Here is a 25,009-nt window from a genome sequence, read left to right as displayed (position 1 = left end):
TCTCAGTACAGGCTTCATCTTTCCAAATAGCAAGATAGATACTTGATCAGATGTTTTTGTTTGTTTGTTTGTTTTACCTGTCCTCCTATGTTGGGCTACAGCTTTCCATTTTTCCCTCAATCCGTTTGATGACTCTTTCCAAACCAAATCTGGGCTCTTTTGTACCAACACTTTACCAATGTTTTCTGAAATCATTTACACTCCCCACCCCGGTCCCCTTGTAGGTGTCCACAACTGACACTATAGACAAGCACACCTACATCTGCATCCTCCTGCCCCCTAGCTCTGACCTGCTCTTCCCTGCTTCTTTTCCTCCTCTACCTTCTTCCCTTTCTCCACGTCCAGGCTCATATCCCAGTGTGAAGTTCATGCAGCTAACTCCTGTTTCACGCTTCCTTTACACCGTGTCTTTCTCTCCAATGTCTGGTGTGTGGAGTGATGTCTCCCGCTCTCTGACCTCTTGGATGCAGCCCAAAAGGTCTTACTAAAGGACAAATCCCTCAGCTGCTGCGCTGTGCCACAGCCCTCCCTGGCTCATGTTTGGCATCCAAAGAGCAGATCCTGGAGAACATCTGATCTCTGGTCACATGGAGTGAGCCCCGGTGGGAAGCCCACCTGAGGCTGAACACGCATGCAGCAGTGGGAATGGACGGGAGGAAGGCTGAACGGGAGACGACACGTTGGCGTGCAAAAATGAAAACAGCGGCTGATGTTGATCAGGAGGAGGAAGGCTGTTAATTCAAAGCATGCCGCTGGTCCATGTTGGACGCAGATAGAAACAACATGCTGGAGAGCCGCTAAACTCCAGGGTGGGACTTCCAGGGGCTGGACTGTGGCGTGGAGAGGCTTGTCCATGTGCCAGAGGTGGGTGGGGGGGGGAGTGTAGGGAGAACGCCCCCTTGGCACGGTGTCTGGGGGAGGGAGCTGGGTAAGGGCGGGGGGAAAGGGGATGGCTTTGCCTCGCTTGCTGCACTTTAAATACCTTTGCACAGAGTTCTGGCCACTGTAGTAAGGTCAGACGGCTTCACCTGTAGCGGCAACGGGGCCCCCCTGCGTGGGTATCGCTGCCTCTGCAACATGGACGCGCAGCACTGCAAAATGAATGGTGACCCTTTCCAGGTAAGAGATGGGGTCTGTGTGACCGCTCTTCTCAGGGGGAGCTGTGGCTGCCTCTCTCCTGCCCTCCCCACCATGCTTGCCAATCTTGTCCCCTGCTCTCTGAGAGGCAGTGTGACACAAGATGGGAGAAAACAACGCGCCTGTCTGGATGCCTTGCAGCGCCTGGTTGCCACCGTTCTTCCTCTTGGCAGCCGGCATACTTGTCTGTTGTTAATTGTGCTCGCAAAAGTGCAGCGGGAACGAAAATGAACATTGCAACAGTATCCTTACTCATGTGGCAAAGAGAAGAAGGCAGCAGAAAAACCCAGCAGCTAATTAGAGGTCCTAAACCCGTGTGTTTAAAGGAAGCTGTCTTCTTCTGTTAAAGGAGAGAAGCTGAAGTTACATGCTCTTCTGATGGAAACATTTGCTAGATTTTGGGACTCCGATGTCCCCTTTTTTAATGTTTACTGACTTACTTTGAACCCTTTGCTTTGGGAAATACAGGAAAGTCCTGAAGCCCACACCTTTTAATTGCAGGCACTATAGTTACCACCGGGGCAAGCGACGTAACCCGAGGCCAGCGTGGTTAATTATTAGGACCAAATTTTTCATGTATGTGTCCTATGTAATGCTGCTGAAGCCAGAGACAAGCTGCAGAAAGTGTGTAAAAAAGGGCTTCACTTTCTACAGACCTTTTTAAGAGCGGAACAGCGAAGGAAGCCCAGTTTCCTATTGCTCTGTGTGCTGAGGCTGAACGCCCACAACAATTCTCTAGAGTCCCACCTTGCTACTTTTCCAAGTTGTATGATTGCTTGGTCCCAATGACACCTATAGGAGTTGAGCATCTAAATGGCTTAAGAAATCTGACTTGGAAACTAGTTCTGTTTTCAGAAGTAACTTAGGAATCTTATTTCCTTTGAAATATTTTCCCCCTTCTTTTTTTTTCTACCCCCCCCCCCCATTTTGTATGTCTAGTAAGTCTGGAATTTATGACACAGAGGTGAAAATTTTCTTTCACTGAAACGGCAAGCAAAGCTTCATCTGGCTTAAACAGTGTTGGAATTGACTTTGAAGGGCTTTATCTAACCAGCTCAGAAATAGATTAGAAGGCTGACATGTCCGTGTTATTGATCTCCAATACTGCCGCATGTGTCAGAAGGGCAATATCAATCTGTTTGTGAAGTGGTTAACTAAAAATGTGGATTTGCCTTGCGCTCAGGTAAACCTGTCCTTGCATCTACACATCACCTATCTTTGAGATTGTACCACGTCAAGGAATGAATGTTCATGTTTATCAACTGGTTCTTATTTTACTTCCTGAAAAAAAAGGAGCTGTAAGAAAATCAGAGCTTAATTTATTCCACACTACATCTATAAACCACATATACATGTTATATAGGCAATATTTCAATGACAATGAAACAATTTGTTCATAACCACAGTACTAAGACAACAGCAGAACTGCCTCAAAGTTGCAATTCCTCTTTATATGTTGAAAAACAAGAAATTAGAATTAGAACTGAGAATGCATAAACCGTGATCAACAGTTAAATTGTGCATAGGTACTACAAAAAGCTCAGCAATAAATGTGAGTGCCTGTGTTTATGTTGATGTGTATTACCTCCAGAGTACATGTTGTTGCATATTGTCTCCAGTGTGTATTGATGTATATTGCCTCCATATATATTGACAAGAACGGGGTACCAGGGAAACCATCATTTTACTCTTATTTTCCCTTGCAATGAAAGCAAAGTCCAGTGAACTGACTGCATATGCAGACATGCAAGAAATTAAGCAAGTATCACTCTGCAGAATTAGTGCCTACTGCCTGCTGCGATGTGTCTTGCTTTTAAGCACCAACATAAATAAATTTACAAGAGTGAGAAAATGAGTGAGGACAGATTGAGTGGCTGATCTCAACACATCAAGGCTAGTGACCAACGAGAGTCTGCCTGTGCTGGAAAGAAGGTTTTAAAGGTTTTTTTGGGTAATCTCATGGTATAAAGAGATCAATTGACATCACAATTACCTTGCAGGACTTGAGTCTTGTATTATATCTCCTGCATGTGTCCAAACCGCAAAATCTTCCTTTGTCACGTAGATTCAAGTCAACCTGCCATAGAAGTTGGTCCTCATGGCATGCATTGGCAAGCGTATTTTAAATACATAACTGTATGTCTTTCAAAACGGTTCCAATGTATACCAAGAAAATCAAATTCCATCAGGAATCAGGTCCATCAGGCAGACCCTGGTGTAGCACAGTTCTGCCCTTAAGATCAATTTTGGTTGTGGTGGGGGAAAACAGAAAGGCAAAACAATGCATGGAGAGTATTACAGATGACAGTTTTGGTTACACTGTCATAAAATTTCTGGACTACTGACATCTGGTTTGCCTTTTGACAGACTCTTGTCGTTTTTTTCCCTTGTGGTTGCTTGAGGTGTAAATGGGTTTCATTAGCCAGCTGCCACACCACTCCTGATGGCTTTTCCTCTTGGTTCCCACCATGTAAGAGCTGGGCCACCTCCCTGGCTGGATGAGGATGCAGGAGGCACAGAGATGCTGTGGGAAGTGTCACAGCTGAGAAGATGACAACCTTCCCTCTGGTGCATAAAATCAGTATTTCTACTACAGTTCCCACTGGAGGATCCCCATAAAGGTGGAAAATATTTGGGTAACCTTTGCAACCCCTGGAAATAAAGCCAGATAGAAAAATCTGTTGCCAGTTTTTGGCAATGAATTCTCAGGTTAGCAGCAGCCTCAGAGACAGCCTGAAGCATCAGCAATTATTTACTTTACAAAAGAAGACTGTTCCTTAAAACACTGCCTCAGAAAATGTAGTCCCACCAAGAACTTTATGGCTTCAGGGCAGCTGGATTTGATTATTAATTTGTCTGCCACAAAGGCTGTCTTTTCTGAGGGCAATATTTGGTAACTGAGACTCTTTATACTCTGATTTATATGTTAAATCAAGCAATAGCTATAATGAGGACAGACTCTGACTGAAAATACCTTGAGACAAGTTTTGGCCTGGGGCTTGTTACATCAGTACCCTTCTGTGTTGCAAATATCTGGTGTGATCTTTGAAATACCAACCAGGGGCAATTTGCCCAAGGCCAGAAGATGTTAAAAAAAAAAACCAACAAAAAAGGCATTAATGAGACTTCCAAAAGTTTGTGATTTTTGTGCATCAAATTTACTCTGTCATCAGAAAAATTGAGCTATTCTGGAAATCTCAGCAGGAACCTACCTGCCGTGTGAGGTACTTGGATAATTTTGAAAATCTGGCCCCACTCCAGCACTTGGTTTCCTGTCTCTGAAGTGGTAAAATAGCACTTGCCTACTTAACAGGGGGTAGTGAAAAGAAACACATGTACAGAGACGTACTAAGACTTTCTGGTTATGAGAACCATGAAAATAATTAAACAAACATTCTCCTTGCTTGGGAATACTGGAAATTGTCTTTTGGAATTTTTAGAGCTGAAAATCAGTAAGAGAAAGGGAGCAAGCATAAATGAAAACATGTTTTGCCCTAACTGAGTCTTCACTCACTGTGGGATTTAGGGAAGGTCTAAATGTTTGCACCAACATTTTCCCTTTTTTTTTGTTGGTTGTTGTTGCTACTTCGTTTTTAAAGGACCTTCCATATCCCTTTGGCGAATACCAGCTCTCCTGGGGCTACCTGGAAGGTACAAGCAGAACTGAAGGGAAACACAGATCACGGCCTGCATCTCTGCACAGAGCTCATCTACGTTGCTCTGCTTAATCCTGAGTGTTAATGAAAAGAAAGCCTGAGGGAAGGTCTTTGTACTGCAGCTGAAAGCAAAGTGCAGTAATGTTTCCAGTCATCCCTGAGCTTCGTACATTGTAGAGGTGAATGAAGGCAGAGATGATATTAGACTATTTTCATGTCCTTTTTGACTACCTGGCTTCCACATGGGCCCTAGTTTGAGAGACGGGGTTTTGTGCTTCTAACAACATAAATCAGAGCAGCGCCAGAGCTGCTCTACTTCTGGCAGCAACAGTTGCCTTGATTCCCACTTCAAGACTTCAAGCAATTTTATACCCTCTTTGCATTACTGATGCCATGCAAAAGGGAAATGGAACAAAGCAAAACTGACTCCTAGGGTTAATGTAATTCTTTTTTTGTTGGTTTTCTTTTCTTTCAGGAATCTATGTACATTGAAGAGTCCTCAAATAAAGATGGTGTGATTTCTTTGATTTTCTCTCTGAAAGAAGAAGTTGGGGCATTGGCTAAAGTTCTGCGCACATTTGAGGTAAATATTTTCCTTCAGGAGACCTGACCAGGTCTTTACGCTTTTGCATTGCAGCAACATTTGCTCGGAGTACTTGTAGTCATGTTTGTGATTCCACTTCATTGCCATAATGGGGGAAAGCAGCATGCATTTCTTTTCTGGGGTTAAAATCCCTTAAAGTCTTGGAGCAGAAGTAGCCCTTTTAAGTTACAATTTGATTTCAAGCTTTTAAATTAAAACCTCTACTTTTAACTGATGTGAGGGTGGGAAAAAAGTATTTTCTCCACTTAAGAAGGAAATATTCCACTGTAACTGCTTGAGTAAGAGGCAGAAGTGAATTTGGCGGAAACCTAAGATTGACATCTGAGTATGTGTATGTGTGTGTGCACGTGTATATGTATATGCATATGTATATGTATATAAAGGCAAATATAATGTGCATGTGAGCCATGTGACTCATAGTGCACATGTTGCATCAAATATTTCTACTGGGGGAAACGACCATCCTCTTAGCCCTTTTCCACCTCAGGAAATCTGATATAAATACGCCCACCATCTCCCACCAGTAGTACTTCTACAGAGGGGGTAGAGGGTACCTACAAAACAGCATCAAAATGACAGCACTTTGTTTACACCAAAGCAACTTGTACCGACTGATTTGGAAAGCTTTTGGGGAAACAGGGAGACATTTACCTTTCAGGACATTGTGTGCCTATTTATTCTTGCAGAAATGTTTCCCAGATGTCATGGATGCTGTTTAAAAAGCATGAAATCCTTGCAATTCAGGACGGTTGTGTCGCAACACACACAGAGCTGTGTACTCTGTGCTCCCATGCAAATACACTCTTATATTGGTTTTGTGACTTCTTTTTTTTTTTTTTTTTTAGAACATCATCATGTAGTAGTTGTGCCTGAAAGCAGCTCTTTCTACAGAACACTGTAAAAAGTCGCGGCCTGCATACTTTCCATTTGTAAACTGAATTGACTAAGAAATGAAAGGTTTGTGTGGCATTAGTACAAATGAAAAATAATTATGAGTTATAGGACATATTTGATTCATTAAGATGAAGGGAAATTCATACCAGTGACAGCAGAGCTTGTTTAAGTCTGTGAATTGTCCACTGTAATACAGTCCTGCAAAATGTCCGTATGTTGGTGGCATGCGTGTCTGTAAGTGAATTAAGGAGGCTGTTGACATTCTCTAGTTAAAGGCATTGCTCTCTACTAACCAAGTTGCTGTCAGCTTGAAAGGAAAATCTGCAGGGGAGCTAGTATATGGAAGAGAGAAGCAGACACTTCTTGGATGTCACTCTTCTTGCCTCAAAGCAGGTACCTAAATTAGACCAGTCGAGTTATGGTTTTCCCCAGTGACCCTGATGGCAACTGAGGGGATGGGGCTCAGCTAAAGATGTCTGCACTGGTGGCTGGGTGGTTCCCCATCCCAACGAAGCCAATTCTTTCTGTGCAAACTTGCAGTCTCCCCCAGCACCAAGGCTTGACAAAAGACCTGGCATAGCCACTCTTATATCAGTTTTACGTGCTGCTGGCAATGCAGCAGGGAAATGGATGGGTAGCTGGAAGGAAAAGATTTGATGGTAGAAGCCTGACCTGCAGCTTCAGCTCCTCAGGGCTGTCATTAGTGAACTCATGAGCATGGGGATGTGTAAACCAGAGCACCCCTGGGGCTGTTCTAACTCAGTGCAAAGGACCTCAGTCCATGTACAGCTGTGTAAGACTCAGGGGCATGCATAGCTGAGATAACCTCCACCCTTTCCCACCTGTGCCATAACCATGGTGCCTCAGAGACACAGGCTTTGTGCTCAGTGACATCCACAGCAGAGACAGGGAAGGTGGCGATACGCAGGTGAAGGGTGGGGACCAGAAGGAAGACCTTGAGAGGACTTTTTCCTTTTGTATCCCTTCCTTGCTTAATAAAATCCACTGTGAGATGCAGATTAGCTACAGGAGTTAGTTCAGGCTCTCTGTTGGTGGGCTTCTCTGGACAAGAAGAACCCTCGCCTTGTCCCCAGGGTTTCTGTTGCCATCTTGGTGTTGGCCCAGAGAAATGCAACGGGTTTGTCTCAGAGGGGAGGCACAGAGGAGAGACAGGAGATGTGGGGATGGCTGCTATGGCTGTCGTTGCCTCACACAACCACATGAAGTAGGAAAAAGGAAGACACAAAAACCACAAAATATGATCAGACTGTTCCCTGGAGTGAACATGGCATTGCAGCCGTCAATCCCCGCAGAGGGACAAACCTTGTGCAGCCACTGATGGTGATGGCCATGCATGGCGCATTTGGAGCCCATCTGATCCTTGCTGAGGCTGGGGGCTGTCCAGGCTGCCAGGGTCTCTCTGGGCACTCATGCGTGGGAATGCAGGCGGAAAGCACAGCTCAACCCTTCTTACTCTTGGGATTGATTAAAGGACAGTGCCTCCAGCACTGGCTTTGAGGATTTTGCCTCTTCTCTAGCCAATATGCAAAACTACTCTGGGACGTGAAGGAAGGAGGAGGAGGGTTGAGAGCTGTAAATATGAAAGCCTTGAAAATAAATCCTCTCTCAAGACAGGGGAGAAAGCATGGAAGCAAGGTCCAGACTGAGACACAGGGGACTGAGGGGATACCTAAAGAAAGGAGAGATCTCGTGGTGCCATCATCAGACGTGTTGCCTTTTATGTAAAGGTGTCTGTGTGGACTTGGGGAGGTTTATCCTCTCCTTGGTTTAAGAGCTGGAGAAAAAAAACTCTGTTACTCTGGGAGAGCTGTTCAGTCACTCTTGTGTCCCTGACTGCAATGCAGGAACAGCTCCTCATTCCCAGGTTCACATCCTGCCCACGTCCTATTTCTGTGCTGGGGTGAAACTTGGACAGGCATTAGCCCCCACCACAGCTTGATCTCCATGGAGAGCAAGAGCCCAAAGGGAGCTGGGCTGTGCTCCATCCTGGCCCTGTACCTGGATAACAGGAGGTCCAGGACTGCTGGCTCATGAGGCACCATGGCTGCTCCCCAGTCCAGATGTAATCTGTACTCACCCAGGAGGCAAACCTCCCAGGGAAGGAAGTAGTGTGCAAACACAGCCCAGATGAACTGGGTAAGCCCTCATTGTGGGCCAGGATGGACTGAAGGTTGTGGAGCCTCCTATCCAGGCAGGTGAAGGCACAAGGCCAATGACTACAGAGAGAGCGCTTATGGCACAGAATTACATTCTGTAACTGAGACAGCAAGTTTAAGAGAATTTCAATGTGTTTTGGGGAAACATTAAAGTTTGTCCTACTCAAACATCCCTTAGGGTTGCTCATGCAGTTGACAGCTAGCTTCATGCTCTCACGCTTGTTTTTTTGCTCAAAGACCCAAACTCTTGTTCTCTGTTCACACAAGTTGCACACAAGTATGTGGCTACAGTGACAACTGTTGTTTTTTTCTATGTAGCTTGAAGGCTTTTTGTCTGAGGAATCTCCTCTATGTACTCAGCTCCTTATGTCTGCCGGCTTTATGTCCAAAATGCGCTTGATTTTATCCCCTTTTTTCTTATGTTTATTCTTGATTCATATTCTCTCTAATGTGTTTCAGTGTTGGGCCAATGCACCGTGTCCAAAAAGAGCAAGCAGTCTGTAGGGAAGAAGGGCTGGACCCTTAGAAGGGCAGGCACATATTTAAAGAAAGACTATATGGCTTTTTAAGCTGAAAGCATTTCTGTCTCTAAAAGCAAACCCAGACCATGTCTATGGAAGGGTTCAACATCCACTTTGGGTGGGAGGAGAGTCTCACACACACAAAAAAGTAGCACTCAGGAAGACCTCCCCCAAACACCAGACTTCATCAAGCTCCTAAGCTCTTCTGACCACTGGGTCTTGTACCCTCTCTGTTTAGCAAATCGTTGCCTGGCTGTGTGAACCTGCTCCTCCTGGACTGCTCTGTACCCAGGGTGCCCTGTGCGACTGTTGGCAGTACAGTCCCTGAAGTCCCTTCTCCACCTTCCCCGTGGAAAGGCAGTGTCCGCAGGGCCAGACTTGCACTCTGACAGGTGCTGTAATGTAATAGCTGCTCAGTCATGCCCAGCAATAAGCAGATTGTTAAAACTGAATCCACTTTACTTCCACCGTACGTGCTCTCCGTGTATATTGGGATGTGGTAAAGATTCATTTTCTGCTTATCAAACCCAATTATTTTGCACTTGAAAAGCCTATTTGTCCATAACCTTTATCTGTCCTAGTGTGCATACAGTTTCCTTATGGCTTCTGCTTGGGCAACACCTCTGTCCTCACTGCATGGTCGAGGGTGGCCATAGAGATAGCATAAACCCACCAGCAGAGACTTTATACCAACTTGATTTTAACAGGACCTGCTGAACATTAAGGCACTGCTTGGTGCAACTCTATTCTGTTTATTTGTCTCATGCTATTACAGAAGATGATAGCTAGGAAACCAAAACTCGAGTAAATAATTTAGTCTGAAAAAGGACATCACGTGTAAGTAAAATATCATGCTTAAAATCAGGAAGACAGAATGGACACTGTGGAATTACATTTCTTTTTTGGTTCGCTGGACACATCAAAAAGTTACAGAGTGTAAGTCCAGGCCAGAAAAAGACAGAAATCTTCCAGGTTTCTTACCAAAACGGAAAAAGCAAAGTGGAGCATTTTGGGTTAATCCAAGTATTACACTTGATGGGAATGTTTATTTTTCTATGTAGTAACAAAAACCTACTGAAATTGAGATCACTTTTTTAAACAACAGCAAAGTCCGTTCTGAAAGAAAAACAGTGAAAAGAAAAGAAAAAAAGTTGTCCCCCCCTCAAAAGTTGGCATTTCCAAAGTTAACATGTGTCCTTAAAAATATCAGAACTAAACATTTCAATATGTAAACAGGATTGCCCTCGGTTTTAATTGAAATTTTTCCACATGAATTTGTGGGTCGGTTAATCTCCTGTGAAGTTCTTTACAAGTAGTAGAAGATGCGTCAGCTGTAGTATGTGGCAAACATTGGGCTGGAATACATTACAAGCTTGCTCAACACGTTCTCAGAGAGGAGGCTTCCATCTTCTCTTCGCTGACATGACCTTCCCAAATACAGAGCAGGACTTCAGTACAAGGTCCAGCCGTCAGTGGTATTACTCACAGTGGGTAGGGCTCTAGCTCAAAAGCAGCCCTATGGATTTGCACTGAGTAGTACTCCTGCTCCCACAGTAAGTTGCTTCTTCGGGGGAGGACTGGATGGGAGTAACAGGCTGTACTAAATGAGACGCTGCGTTTTTTGTAATCAACAAAGACGACTGCTCTGTTTTTCTGTTTAGGAGCTTACTTTATTCAACAGAAAGTCCAAAGGGACTGTTATCTCTTTGTCCCTTGGGAAGGTATTGGCTCTGCAGTGTTTTGGGTTGTTTCCAAATCAGGAGAAGTGAGCAGCCACTTTGGCCAGGGGGTGTGTTGGAGATGTCTGCAGTGATAGGTGAACAGGCCTGGCATGCCTCTACCAAGAGCTTTTTTTTTCATCACAGTATGCATATGCACAGCTACAGTCATTTTGTTAACCTGAACTCACTGCTCCAAATCTGTGTCCTCAGTCTGAGCTCTTCTCTTTCCAGGGCCAGGAGAGCAGGACTCCATGATCTAGTAAACCAACATGAGTTTAAAGAGAGGAGTGTCCTCTTGCTAGGTGCCTTTGTGGTGCCAAATGCTGTCACATATGCTTTTTGTTTTGTCCTGCTCCACGTGTTTTGTGGCTAGATAGTGCTGAGTGCCTCACACTGAACCTTAGGGTTGGAGCATAATTGCGGAGTGATGGACACCAGGGGCTGCTCTAGGGCCAGCTGCCCTCTGGAGATATTTTCTGCCTGGGGCCAGCTCTGGGTCCCGTTGCTTCTGTGAGCTTGTCATGTGAGGAATACCCTAGCAGGTGTGAAGAAGATGGGGAAGCACCTTCTTCAGCTGAGAAGCAGGCCCTTAGACAGTAAAGCGGAACCAGATATTTGCCTTTGGGAAACTACATCTGAAGGCATCGCTGTAACTTCCTAACTCCCCTGATCTCCTGTGAAAATTAGACACCCAGTTTCTACTTGTGCTTCTGAAAGTGTCCTCCTTCAGAAAGCCCTGAACTAGCCTGCGACAAGGGTTAAAAGAACATGCCACTTTTTTTTTCTTTTTTTTTTTTGTATCAGGAAAGTGCAAGTAAATCCTTGTTTTGGGAGATTTCACGCAAGTTCTCACTGCATGTTGATCAGCAGCACAGTAACACTGCCGATGGTTCTTCATCTGGTAACAATACGGGGTCTCCTGATGAAGGCAAACTTGCTTAATGACAACAGTCATGAATGAGAACAAGCCGCTGATGGATTTCACAGCTGTACTTAGTTTTAGCAACCATGTACAGGAGCATTTAGTAATGCTTAAACAGAAGGACTTATGAATGCCATGGGAAGTGTATTCCCAGAAAACATCCATCCCCACTGAATGCTTCACCATGTAGCTATGAAAACACAACTTTTCTTTTCCAGTGATCAGGCCGTTAAACTCTCTGAGGGTAAGACTAAACTCTCTTGGCGGTGACCTCTGCAAGACTGCCGACATACTGTAACACCAGTCTGGTTTGATCCCACCCATGTGGGGCAGCTGCAGCGCAGGAGACACTCAGTTGGGATGGCATAACTGGAATAACCTGGGGAAGGGGCCGGAGCTGCTTCACAGCCTCTGAGATGGAGCCAAGGCTGAGAACCAGCACTATGGGGTACGGCGGGAAGGGAGATGTGCAATCTCCTCCTGCATTCACCATTGCCTCTGCTGTAAATTGATATCTGTATCACTAACCCCTGTCATTCAAAAATCATGACTTACACAAAATGGACTTTGTTCTAACTTGATTTTTGAGCTCTGAGAACATGTCTTGAGACTTATTTCTCTAATTGGGAGTGATAGAGACACAGTTAACTTGGATATCCAAATAATGGAAGTTGAGATTTGTCACCCTCAGGAGCGGAGGTTTAAAGAAAAACAAGCAAGAAATTTGGAGTGACTTCTGCTAACTTCAAGGCATCTGGCAGTACCATACTCCTGTGATCTCCATTAGGTGTTACACCTCAGCCCTCAAGGGAAATTATGTTCTGAATTGCTAATACTTGCTAAAAAGTATATTAGAAATGGTCTGCTATGAAATAAATGCAAGGCGAACAGTTACCCCTCCTCTACCAACAGAGAAGCACCCCAGCAGATACGTGGTTGTATGATAGATCGTGCAGGAGAAAATCAACCTCTATTCTGGTCATAAACCTGAGAAGAAGTAGGGAAGCACCAACCTGCTGCAAGTTCTTTGCAGCTGCAGTGGATGATGGGGCGAACTCATCAAAGGCACGCCTAATCTCAAGCCATGGGCTCATCTGATTCCTACCAGCTCTAAAATAGGAAAGGCAGAAGGCACCAATGTTAATAGTTCAGGTGTGAATCCAGCCAAAAACATGTGACAGTTTTCAAAACCAGTCAGGTTAGGAGTTAGGTTCCATCAACAAAAAAATAGCTCAGAAATCATGAAGTCCCATAAAATAAATACAGAATTTTTATTAGCTGTCTGTTGAGGACATTCATTGTCAACATTTCAAGCTCTAATAAAAAAAAATGCAGAGAGACTAAAAATAAGCAACTAAACCAAAAAAATGCCCCCATTCTCCTTTCTCAGGTAACCATTTGTCTCCAGAAGTTGGAGCTTTAAATAAAGCATCAACTACTGTGGGAAACCTGAGTCAATTACAAGATTTGGCAATACTGATACAAAAGTTTTGAACAATGTGAAACTATGAAGATTAAACACTAGATGGAGTAGTTGGACTAGAATGAAATTGAGGTTTGTAAAGCAACTCTAGTAACAGAGCCACTGTAAATATTTTGAAATTCGGGGCTTAGTAGCAAGGCACGGCATGTGAGAGCATGTTTCTCCAAGAATGCCAGTTCAGGGAGCTGGACAAGTGCTGCTGAATTCTTGCTTTGACAACAGTCACCAGAAGGCTTCTCCCTTCAGCTTCTCTGCTGCGAGGTCCTGAAGCCTCAGCACAAAGAGGTAATGGGTCAGCTCTGCCCATTGCTGAGCTGCAGGCACCCCTCAAATAAACAGCAAACCAGCTTCACGCTCTGCGGGAACCTGTCTGCTTATCTCAGGTGTAAGAAAGGAGGCGACTCTCTCCATGAGCTCCTTCCTCCTTCCCTGTCTTTTTTTTTTTTTTTTAAATTTTTCCCACTCTCTTAGGTTGTGGCAATACTTTGGGAGGCATTGATGCTCCTGCTGCCTTAAGCATGCCTTGTGCCCACCCTGCAGCTTGTCTCCTCATTCCCAACCCCTGCATCACTCCTTTCATTTTGTGGGCACCACTGTCTGTGCAGTTGCTTGCTGAGCCAGGTTGGAGAGCTGGTACAGCAGAAAAGTCACCTAGAAAAAAAAAACAAAACCAAAGGATATTGTTGAGGTACCCGTGTGATCTCTCAAACAGCTCTGCTATCTACAAGGGGAAGGATGCTGAGGCAGGGATGAAGACTTGTGGGAAGGGGAGGGAAGCAGGAGATAACTGCCACTGAAGAGAGGTCCATGTTATCACAGCCTCTGCAAGAAGTAGAAAGCCCACCAGTGCCCAGGACCCCATTCCCCCATGAATCTACACGGAGGCAGAATACAACAGCCCAACACATCCGTGCAAGGTGAAAGTAAAGCAGCACCCCAGTGTGCCTGAGCCGAGACTTTGACAGGGGGAGATTTCACACGCGCTCCCCACCTTTGTGAGGATGGCCCTGGGCTTGTCCTGCCAGCCCCAGGTTACCGCACTGCACTCCATGGCGCGGCCGCAGCCAAGGGGCCGGCAGCACCCCGTGCCTGCTCTCCGTCAAAAGCTTTCCAGCCCCGAGTCATTTGCCCCACCTCCCTGCTCCTCAACGAGTGGAGGGTACAATGTGCGGTCTGTTTGTGAAATGGGGGTTTTGGAGGCCTAAAACAAATTGTCCGCGGGGCCCAGGACAGAGGCGGCCATTCTCTCCCCCCCCCGACGGCCCCGTGAGGGCAGCATCTCTCAAGAGCAGCAGTTGGCGAATGGGCTTTTGACCTTTTCAACTTATTGTATTGGTATCTAGCCAAACAATTTAAGTTCATCTGTAGCGTGCGACACTCAGGAAACAGAGGAATGACGTGCATGCTGTTTCCTACCAAGTAATAAACTGCCTTTTGTGGTGGAGTGAATGAGGCTTTTGCCGCTGATGGCCAGATGCCCCCCTGTGCTGTGCAAGCACTGAGAGTAGCAAAGAAAACTGTAAAGGGCTTGAGAAGCTCAAACTGGAGGGAGGTACAGATAAAAAGCCTCCCTCTTTCTTCCCTGTAGGTCACAAGTAGGTCCTCACAGCATTTCTTCATGGATGAAATCCTGACCCCACTGCAGCAGGGGGTTTGACCGACACCAGCAGGGCCATCATTTCACCCCGTGTAGTTTGGGGTCTTCTTAAGCCTGAAAGCAGCAAAACAAAAACTTCTCCAGGGCTGACAAGTGCCGTGTGTCAGCTCCTCTGACTTTTCTGGGGTTGATCTTCAGGCCCAAATTTCCTCCAGGGGTTTGTCTGTTCCTCCCAGAGGACAGAAGCCCAGACCTGGCCTCAGCATGCCACAGCATGGCGACAGTGCGAGCCTGACAGGAAGGTCAGGCGGTAACATCAGCACTAACTGAAATCTATTTAAAAGGTTTTTTTCAAAAAACAACCAAAAAAAGAAAGTAATATTTTCATATTCAAATTACTGTGCTTTGAAAACATTTGAGCTCAGATAAACTGAGGTAGGTTTTCCTGGACTTCTGTTTCAGTGACTGGGAAAACAGGATTTTTAGCTACTTGTTGCTTTACACATTGACATGGTGGCATGTCTGAGATCAGGTACCCACTGGCCATAGTCATAAAGACTATAGTTGCCAATGATCCTTTTCTTCAGAGCTAGGAGGCACTGTTGCTACTCAGTGAAGATATTTGGAGATGGAATTTGAATGTCTGTGCTAAAGAAAAGACTTCTTTGCTGTGAGAGCGATCAGATTCTGGAGCAGTTGCCCCGAGAGTTTGTGGTACAGATACTTAAAACTCGACAGGACCTTGACTGAGCAGAATGTTGGCCTAGAAGATCTCCAGAGGCGCCATCCAACCTTAGCAACTCTGTGATTCTGTGATTTAGTGATTCTGTGATTTAAAACACCCACGTTTTTATTTGCACAAACCTGGGTTACCTTTTTGGTGTAGGTCTACGTTTCCCTTTGGATGTCTGCCCAACACCTGCTCGCAGCCCTGGAAACTGTGCAGGTGGCGTTGCAGGTGACTGTGCGGTGGCTTGTCAGAAGCTTATCTCACAGGGTGCTCAGCTGCTTGCTTTTTCAACCTTCTTTTAAGATGCTCATAAATGCAGCATTCACTTTCTATTGAGAGGGTTCTCTCCAGGTGGAATGCTTACTTCCCGTGTTGATCCCCATGGACAAGCTGCCATTATGTACTTGCGGTACTGGAGTCACCATTTACAATACAAAGCCTGTTTGCCACTTGTACCCTGCTTCCACCTTTTTCAAAGGTTTGTGTAGTGCATAGGCTTTATGTTGGTGACCTGCACAAGGGTGAATCCCTCATCCTTCTCATTCTTTCTTGTTGTCTCTCTCCTTGTTCTGAAAGCCCTCAGTTCAGTGGCCGCCAGAGGCAAGTTTCTACTTTTGAGTTATTTGGATTGTATGGTATGGGTTGTTGATTGACACATGAATTTTAGCTAGTCTTTATGTCATATTTCTTCCCCAAGTCCCGTGGGACCAAAATCTCTCTTTCTTACAGGAAAAAGGTATAAACCTGACCCACATCGAGTCACGACCCTCCCGTCTCAACAAAGATGAGTATGAATTCTTCATTAACTTGGAAGGCAAGAATGTCCCAGCGCTGGACAAGATCATCAAGTCCTTGAGAAATGATATCGGCGCAACAGTCCATGAGCTTTCACGAACAAAGAAGAAGGACACTGGTAAGGATACACTGACAATGATAATATTGACAAGGAATATTTACATCACATACTAAAATGAATTCATTTTCCTGTAGCAAAGGAGTTCCTCTTGGATCTGTATGGCTGCATTTCTGTTCCTTTGCCTATTTCACCTATTTGTAAGCTTTTTCATTTGGAGATTTTCTCTCAGTGTAAACTGCCATGGTCCATCTTTTGCCATGCTTTTGACTAGGTCTCCTGGGAACTGATGTTATGCTGTTATGTTGTCATCTGTCTGCTTGGTTGGCAGCACTCAGTCTCTTAAAGACAGTCTTGTTGTGGTAGCTTGTTACACTACCTGCAGAAGCTAACAGGGATCAAAGAATGATTGGAGTTACAGGCTAAAGGCTCAACTTGTAAATCTCTAAGCAATGGTTCAGGAAGCTGTAGGTGCATCTATTTTCTACTCTGAGCCTCTTCCCTGTTTTAAAATAAGCAGCATTTATATACACAGCTTTTTGGCAAGTTATGCAGGGTGGCAACTTTTGTTCTTGATACACACCTGTAACCTGAAGGAGTAACAGGGGTGCAGGTGGGACCCATGCCACCACATTTAATGCAAATTGGTTAGCTTATCAAGCCCAATGACATGTCCCCTGAATCTCTGACTACCATCCCATAGGCTTTGGACCACTGAGCACTGAAAGCCACTACTGGGCTTGTACACTTTTATCCTTTTCCTACGTTATCTGCCCACATGAGAACTTAGAAGAAGAGAGACAACAAGGATTGCTATGTGGGATGCACTACATCTGTCTAGTTACTGTCTGCCCTGACTCAAAAACTGGACATAAACCTGATCACAATTTAAAGCATCAAACTTTTCCAGCAAAATCTGCAGCTCTATGCATGGACTTGGCTTGTAGATGGTAGATCAACTCCCCTGAGAAACCCCCCCGCTGCCCACTCTTCTTCACACAGGTGCATGTGAGTCCAACACCACCCATCTGCCTCTCCACTTTTTGGGCTTGTGGATGCCCCTCACTCCTGCTGTTGAAACTAGAGAGGCTCTGCCACCCACTTTGGTGGGAGCAGGAATAAATCTCGATTCCTGTAAGAAATCCCAGGGAGGTCAGTTGTAATTCTGCCTTCAGAGGAAAATAAGGAAAGACTTTGTGAGTTGTCCGTGCTCCTAACACCGAGAGATTTGCTGGAGTTGAGGCTTCTCAGTACAGTGGTGGCTGCATAGCATCCAGTCTGAGACATACTTGAATGCCTCTTCAGATAACAGATGTGATTTTAATAGGATTTCAGACTTTAAATACTTTAGGTCTGGATCTTCCTCTTCCTTCCTAGGAACAACATGAAAGGACATTAATACCTTCTTGAGCTCAGTGCTGGTAATCCTTTTACCGTTTCCTTTGTGTCCTACCCATGACATTACATTTGAAGATGAAAAAGAAGAAGGCAGATACTCTTTGGAGTCTGTTCTCTCCATTCATAAGACGAAGGGACAAAAGGTTGATTAGGTGATTTATGATCACATCAAATCAAAGAGGTTCTCTTTTGGGGGCTGCTTTATTTCCAGAAGAAAGCTACAGGCCCTAGCAAGGCTTGCCATTACTTTCATTTTTCTAATTATTATTAAGAAGTTAGTAATAAACTTTATTAAATAATAAATCTGTATAAGCATAGGTCAGAGTCGGATAGAGATGCAACTCTCAAAATCAGCCAAGAAAGGCTTGTGGGTGAAATTCTGACCTCACAGAAGTCAAAACTCCCCTGGTCAGCTGTAGGATTAGGATTTCACTGCATGTTACTGGGTTGATCAAAGGTTTTTTGAGCTAGATTATCCTGTCAGTGCTGCAGAAAAGGACTTGATCCCCTTCTGTCTGAGAGGTTAACTTGTGTTTGTTTGTTAGTTTCAGTAATTCAGAAATAGTGTAAAGTGGGAGCAATTTATTGCCAAGGAAAGAGAGGAAGATTGATATTTCTTTTTGCTCTTTCTCTTTTTCTTTTTCTTTTTTTTTTTTTTTTTTTTCAATTTCAACTTCTCTCATGAGTAGTAAGGGTCCAGTCAAACTGAAATCCCTGAAGAGCCATATTTTGAAAGGTCGAACAAGCCCTGCTTAGGGGATGAACTGTGGGCGGCAAATTCTGGGCTGAGGCAGCTGCAAGGGCAGAGTGAGATGGGAGCAGCCTGAGCTGCAGAAGTGTGGTAAGATGCTGTCCTTTACCAGTGGTGGCGTTAACAAATAACAGGCCTCATGGTGCTTTTTAGATCAGCTTGCCTTTCTAATGTATCTTCCTGGCAAATCTGGTCATAATCCACAGATGCGCTTCTGTGAAATTTTATTCCTAAAACACATAACACGAACAATATGCCTCCAGGGAGCAAAATCTCAGAAATGTGGTTTATGGAGATACTCTCGCACTCTTCTTAGTGTGCAGGTAAAGTCTGGGAAGGTTTTCTCCTGGAGGCAATCTGGGCTTCCATGGGACAGATTCTTTCACTGCTGCCTAAAGATGCTCTCAGCCCTTCCTTGCTAAGGATTCATTTGGCTCATGCTCATTATTTGAGAAAAAAAACCCAAACATTTTGCTCAGTTTCCTGTAGGAAGTGCCATTCTTTGGCAGTGCACTGCTTTGCGGACAGTCAGAGGAAATTTCTGTATTCTGCCCCTTCTGTATAGTTCAGTGTTAAACACGTGTGTATGTGCTTTATTGGGCAAGGGATAAATGAATGGCTTTTTCAATTATTTTTTTTGTCTGGTCACTTTAACTGCTTTTAGGGTCTTTTCTCAATTAAATGCAAAATCTAATGACAGATGCAAACAGTTTAAAATACCAGATTTGGATCAACAATGTAATTTTAGCTGAGAGCAGGCCAGCAAAACACTCTAAATCCAAAGGTAGTTTTAGAGCTTCAGATGAGATGGGCTAGCAGTCACTGGGCCAAAAGCCCTTTGTAGAGATGGAAAGACTTATTGTGAAAACACAGTGCATCTCTTCATGGCTCTTTTTGGAAACAAGCTGTGTATCTGCAGTCCTCTCGGAGCCTATGAATAAACAAAATTAAATATTATTCTCTTGCAGCATTAGGGAAATGCAGACAATTTATTGCATTTCTGAGACAGACTGTGAGCTGAGGTTCTGTAGGGGCCTTGTTTCCTAAACCCTGAGGCTGGTCAAAGCATTTGGGACTATTTAAAAAAGGGCTAAACCTGGCCCTCGAACTGCTATAAATTGCATAGACCTGTGTTTGACCCTCCTCACAATGGTCCGAATGGAGGAGTTCTGCAGAAGTTCTCGCTGCCCCTGCTTTGCTGCCTCTCATATAAATGGCTTATTAGCATTCTGCTAAGCATTTGACCCCATGGTAATTTGGTCACCACTTGGGTGTCCAGCACGATCCCATAAATGCTGCTGTTTCACTTACAGACAAATCAATATTTATTACTGATCAGCCCACGTTTGCTCCTCAAACCTTCACAGAGGCCCAGTGTTGCAACAGCTTGCCCTGGCAATTCATTAATGGCCATGCAGACAGACAGCGAGTCTGGTGAACGGGCTGGAGGAGGATGCTGCAAACAAAATATGGGATAGATTCAGCCAGGGGGTAATTTGATTTGATCTTTTAAATAGTTGCTGGGAGGGTTGGGGACAGCCTCCTGGCACAGCACAGCTAGGCAGAAGACTCAGTAGCCCTTTTGCACCCTGGTACCTGGTGCAAGGGCTGTATGGACTTGGTGCAGTGCCTGCCCTGGGCTGTGCTCAGGACCTTTGGTTCTTGTTTCCATGAGAGCTGAGAAGGCTCAGAACTTTCCAGGACCCGACTTAACATCAGCTACGCTGGTGCAAATAGCACCAAGCATCCTCAGGATTTCCCTTTGGCAGCCTGCCTCTTCCATCCAGCCCTGCGACTTCAGAGCTGCTTTCTCGTAGCTACCGCCGGTCTCTGGGGGGACCTGGGAAGAAAGCAGAGATCTGCTGGAAATATGTCAGGTACCTATAGGGGCTGCATGCCTAGAAGATAAAGTGCTGCTCCTATGTAGGGGAAATACAAGCCACTCCTCTCCATGCCTGGGGCTGGCACTGCATCAGCCCGGGGGTCAGTCTGTCCCAGAATTTATCATGACCTCTGCACCAAGTACTTTGGGAATCTTGAGAATAAAATATATTTAACAAAAGTAAGTCATTATTATATATCCATTTTATCCTTTCTTGAAGTTGTAATGATTCAAACCCTGCCCACCTAGACCTTTCTGATTCAGGGCAGCAAAACCCTACAGACATCACTGCTGAAATCCTCTGCAGACTTCATCCCCCACCAGTGTGTCTGCACAGCCTGGACCCTCCAGGTCATGGTGCATCCCTGAGAATAGCGGTTATTCCCTCTAACACTGACAAATCCTTTGCTGTGGGGCTGCCAGACAGTTTTTTTTTTTCCAGTGCCTGATCCAAAAACATGTTATCAGTGTGCCTCACCCCAAGCAGACAGTGGGGAGTCTGAAACACAAAACAGTGAAGCGATTGCCCCACCATCATGCAAAGCTCAGTGGCAGAGCTAGGAGATAAACCTGGTGCCCGGCTGCCCACATAGAAAACAGGGCAGGGTGGCTGGGTGTGCTCACTCTTCACGTGATGTGAGTAGTGACTCCTCTCTAGGACTCACACACACCTTTTCCTACTCACTAGTTTAACTCAAGGGGTTGGAGGTGCAGGAAGGTTGCTAACAGCCAGGTGAGAGAGTATTTCTGGAGAAACTGGAGAGCTGGAGGTACACCCAGCAAATAGTCATTTAGAGATCTTCCTGGGGCTGCTGCTGCCACCTAGTGACTTGTTCAGGTCTGTCTTTCAGGGCAAAGCAGAAGAGCGCGCAGCTCGGAAAGCGGGGGACCAAAACCCACCTTGCGGGAGAAGGGGAGGCACAGCCGGGAGCGTTGTCGAGCCGCCGGGACGGGTCTCTGCAGCCCGGGTAGACCGGGACCTCTCCCGGCTGGCAGCCACCAGCTGCCTGCTCTCCCTGACCTGCCAGCGGGAGTGTTGGATGGAGCCAGGCTGTTGGTGGGACAGTAGGTCAGGGGAAGTGAGCACTCTGCGTGGGGCTGAGATTCAGCCGCCCAAAACGTGCCCCGTAAATCTGCTGCTGTTGCTCCGGCCCCTCTGTGCAGGTGCCTCGCAGAAACCCAGCGCCACAAGTGCCCTCCGTGTTGTTAGGCTCAGCAGAAAGCAAGGCTGAATAGTTCTGGAGACAGAGTGATCCTCTTATCCCGTAGGTGGTCCATCAGATCTGGGATGAGCCCCATCAGCAAGGCACTGCAGGGAGCTCATGCAGCAGCTGCCAGCTGGGGATCAGGTTCACTTGGCACAAACCCCAAAATCAGATGGGGAGGTATGGCTGAGTGACAGTGCTCCCAGCTGAGCAGAGCCACACAAGGGAACGAGCTGTTTTCCAAGCACTGACTGAGCAAGCGACATCCATTCATGCAAGAAAGTCACTAAACGAACTGCAAACATTGGTAGACTGCGGAGAGTCCCTGGGCTTGGATCAGCAGACCTTTGGGTGATATTAGCCTTGAAGTCCATGTTGTTGACTTGTACTCAGTGTGGGGAGCATAGGGGACATGATTGCATGGCCTGAACATGGGGTACATCTGTAAATGTAGGTCTTGTGCCCTTTCCTTAGAAAAAATATGGTAGAACTGAAAGTGGTGTGGAGAGACGTGATGAGAATGCTGAAGGTTCCTGTGCCTGAAAAACACAGGCAAAGTCCCAGCCAGGAAGATGGATGGTAGACAGAGGATCTGACAGGGAGCTATAAAATCCTAGGTGTCCTGGAGAAGGTGAACAACAATAAATTTTGTTTGTATGCAGGAGCTAATTAACATCAAAGGAAATAAGTTTAAAGCAAAAGGGAGTAATTTTTCATACCACATGTAAAGAAATGATAGAGCTCAGCGCTGCAGAGTCTCCTCAAGATAGATGTGTACATGGGCTCAGAGAGCAATTAGTTCTATTTGTGAGAAGCAGGGGTCAAAGGCAGCTAGGGTCAAAGGGCCAAAAATGTAAGAATAGGGCAGCAGAAGGGAAACCCAAGCAAACTGAACCCAGCAGCACTGGCAGCTCCCAAGATGTGCCCAGCTGCCAGTGGTACCTAGTGGTGGTACCTACTGGCGCACTTCCTGAAGCAATGATGAGGCAAGGGAGGGGAAAGGGCCCACGGTCCCTGCACTCCCTCCACTGAGTTTCCCTTTCTCAGTGTTGCAGAGGGCTGGGGTAGCCAGGCCCAGGGGTGGCTGACAGGGTGGTCTCTGGCTTGGTATGCAACTGGATCCTCCTGGAGGAGATGGAAGAAGGGGCTGCAGCCCGGTACAGCCATTATATGTGTGTGCTAGGCCTCTTGCTGTTGGGGGAACAAGTGGCAGGGGACTGCCTGGACCGCTGGGTGAACTCACTCGTGGCTCCAGGAAGGAGGTCTGACCTGGGATGACTGCTCCATGTACCTCACAAGCTGCAAAGAACGTCTCCTCATAGTGCAATTGTCATGAAGACACTTGCCTTCCTCTATCTGAACACATTGTATCTGGAAAGCTCTGTGGTTCTTCCTTGCCTTCCACCTTATGTCCTTCTGCAAAGGGAGGGCCACACAGGCATTACATGCTGTGTAGTCAGTGTGGTCCCATTTCATACCCTGGCTGTGCCGTAGGCAGTGTGTATAGTGTGTGAGTTACAAGGCAACAGAGAACCAGGCTCAGAATGTTAATTAAATGAATGCATTATTGTATAATGACTGCAGAAATACAATGCTCGTCTGAGGTATTAGGGTGCCATTTATCATTTTATTTCAGCATCCTAGCTTCAGTGAGGCCACCAAGTAGGTCTTAGAAAGAGATTTTCAGAGGGTCCCTTCTTGGTGTGGGATTTCTTGCTGGTCCTTTGAAATCACTGATTCTAGCTACTGTGAAAGGAAGGATACTCTGGAAAAAATCCTACATTTTGGTAAGCGAAGACACCAGCATAATAAACAGAAAATCATAAACATTACAAGCCAGCTCTGTGCCAAGGGCTAGACATTCCTGATGCTCTGTATTCTTCCAACAGTGCAAACCAGCTAGAAATTCAAGACAACTTGCACGGTTTTCTCTTGCCTCCTGCTACAGGGAAAGGTCATCGCTGCCCAAAGAGTTTAGCCTGTTGTGTATGTTTGTTCACATTCATGATTAAAAGATGTGAAGACTCAAAGAAGGCCCCAAACCAGGTAATGAAGAAGCATACCAGTCTCTCTTTCTTTTCTGTTTTGCAGTGCCATGGTTCCCAAGAAGTATCCAGGAGCTGGACAGGTTTGCCAATCAGATCCTAAGCTATGGAGCAGAACTGGATGCTGATCATCCTGTAAGAAATAGAGCTTTATTTTTTATCAGGAGAGATGTTATTGGCACAGGTGTTTCTCTCATTTACATTTGCTCTTCTTTAAGACAGATCTAGTAGACTAAGTCTATAGACTAAGTCTGTATAGACTAACCCCTTGTTATAGGACAAGAAGGGTACCACATTTATAGGGTTAGAATCAGCCCAAATCCCTGGTTATCAAGTAAATCAAACCAAAGGTTGCTTTAATTTGAGCAAATACCAGGAGACCTTAAAAATCATAGTGGTCACCAGACCACAGGGCCACCACAAGGACACTTCTAGTTTTCCCAGGTGACTGATGTGATGACTTCAGAGTCATTTTGTGAATCACTAGTAACAAAAACTTCAGAAGCAACATATCATCGCCCAGAGATAGGAATACTGTTTTTTTCATCCTTGATTACATACACACGATTGAGTTTAGTGCCTTGTTATGTGGTTGTTAAATCTGACATGATTCTTGCATGGCAAGACACAACAAAAGAAAAGGTCCTTGTTTCAAAAAATTTGTGGTTTAAATGGTAGGGTCAGAAAGTTTTGTTCGTTGGCCTAGCTGATAAAAAAAAAAAATTATTCAGTGGTTTTTCAGCTCTTCCAGATACAAGAATACTTTCTGCCTCTATTCCCTCTCCAAGCAAACAACAACTTATTTTCATTTGTCAAAACACACTGAGTTCCATGCAGTGCAACAGAAATTGCTGCTATTAGTTTAATTGAGATAGGGTGATTATAAATAAATTACATGCAGTGCAACAAAAATTGCTGCTATTAGTTTAATTGAGATGGGGTGATTAGTCATTCACTACCTATTGCTTAATTCGAGATGTGTTATGTATCATGTACAATGATTCATGATGTTCAGTGTGGTCATATGAAAAGCAGAATGAAAGGAGATACACTGAGTCAATGGCCCCCTTGTGTGTCATGTGGGAATAGACCAAGATTGTATTTGAAAAAAAGAAACCAACAACAACAAAAAAAGAATATTAAAAGGAATGAAGCCTCTCTGCTCCAGTTCCTAGAATTAGTGAACAGTTTATGCCTTAAAAAGGAAACCCAGCTGCTGGAGTAAGTAGGTGTGACAGTACATAGAGTGCAGAAAATGAGAAATTAAAGGAGCCTGTGTTTTTGGTAGTTAAGTGATATAGGATTTAATCACAAATATGTCTATGCCAGGTTAATCTTGGACAGCACATTTTTTAGGCCTTTTTGACTCACGCTCTTCAATCTCCACTCTATGTCAGCTGCCTCCTGTACTTGGTTGTGTTTTGTGTCCCCTC

General features: G+C 45.2%; 1 protein-coding gene and 1 long non-coding RNA gene across 3 annotated transcripts in view; one reads left to right on the top strand and one right to left on the bottom strand.

The window, feature by feature from the left end:
- The first annotated feature begins 988 nt into the window (after positions 1-988).
- The window catches only part of PAH (phenylalanine hydroxylase), a 39,540-nt gene continuing 15,519 nt past the window's right edge, over positions 989-25,009 (top strand). The window contains exons 1-4 of the mRNA XM_054194202.1: positions 989-1,119; positions 5,269-5,376; positions 16,172-16,355; positions 23,623-23,711. Of these exons, the coding sequence (XP_054050177.1) occupies positions 1,078-1,119; positions 5,269-5,376; positions 16,172-16,355; positions 23,623-23,711 (423 nt within the window). The 5' untranslated portion in view covers positions 989-1,077. The remainder of the gene's footprint in view (positions 1,120-5,268; positions 5,377-16,171; positions 16,356-23,622; positions 23,712-25,009) is intronic.
- On the bottom strand, positions 13,630-23,714 carry LOC128906652 (uncharacterized). 2 transcript variants are annotated; one of them, XR_008465268.1, is made up of 4 exons: positions 23,595-23,712; positions 21,227-22,153; positions 15,586-19,375; positions 13,630-13,766 (listed from the first exon to the last, which is right to left on the bottom strand). It is a non-coding gene; the product is annotated as an uncharacterized LOC128906652 (long non-coding RNA). The 2 variants fall into 2 exon arrangements; XR_008465269.1 differs by lacking the exon at positions 21,227-22,153 and having other exon boundaries at positions 23,595-23,714.

The sequence above is a fragment of the Rissa tridactyla genome, chromosome 1 (genome assembly GCF_028500815.1).
Source record: "Rissa tridactyla isolate bRisTri1 chromosome 1, bRisTri1.patW.cur.20221130, whole genome shotgun sequence".
In the NCBI taxonomy this organism is placed as follows: Eukaryota; Metazoa; Chordata; class Aves; order Charadriiformes; family Laridae; genus Rissa; species Rissa tridactyla.
This window is presented reverse-complemented; position numbering and strand designations above follow the sequence as displayed.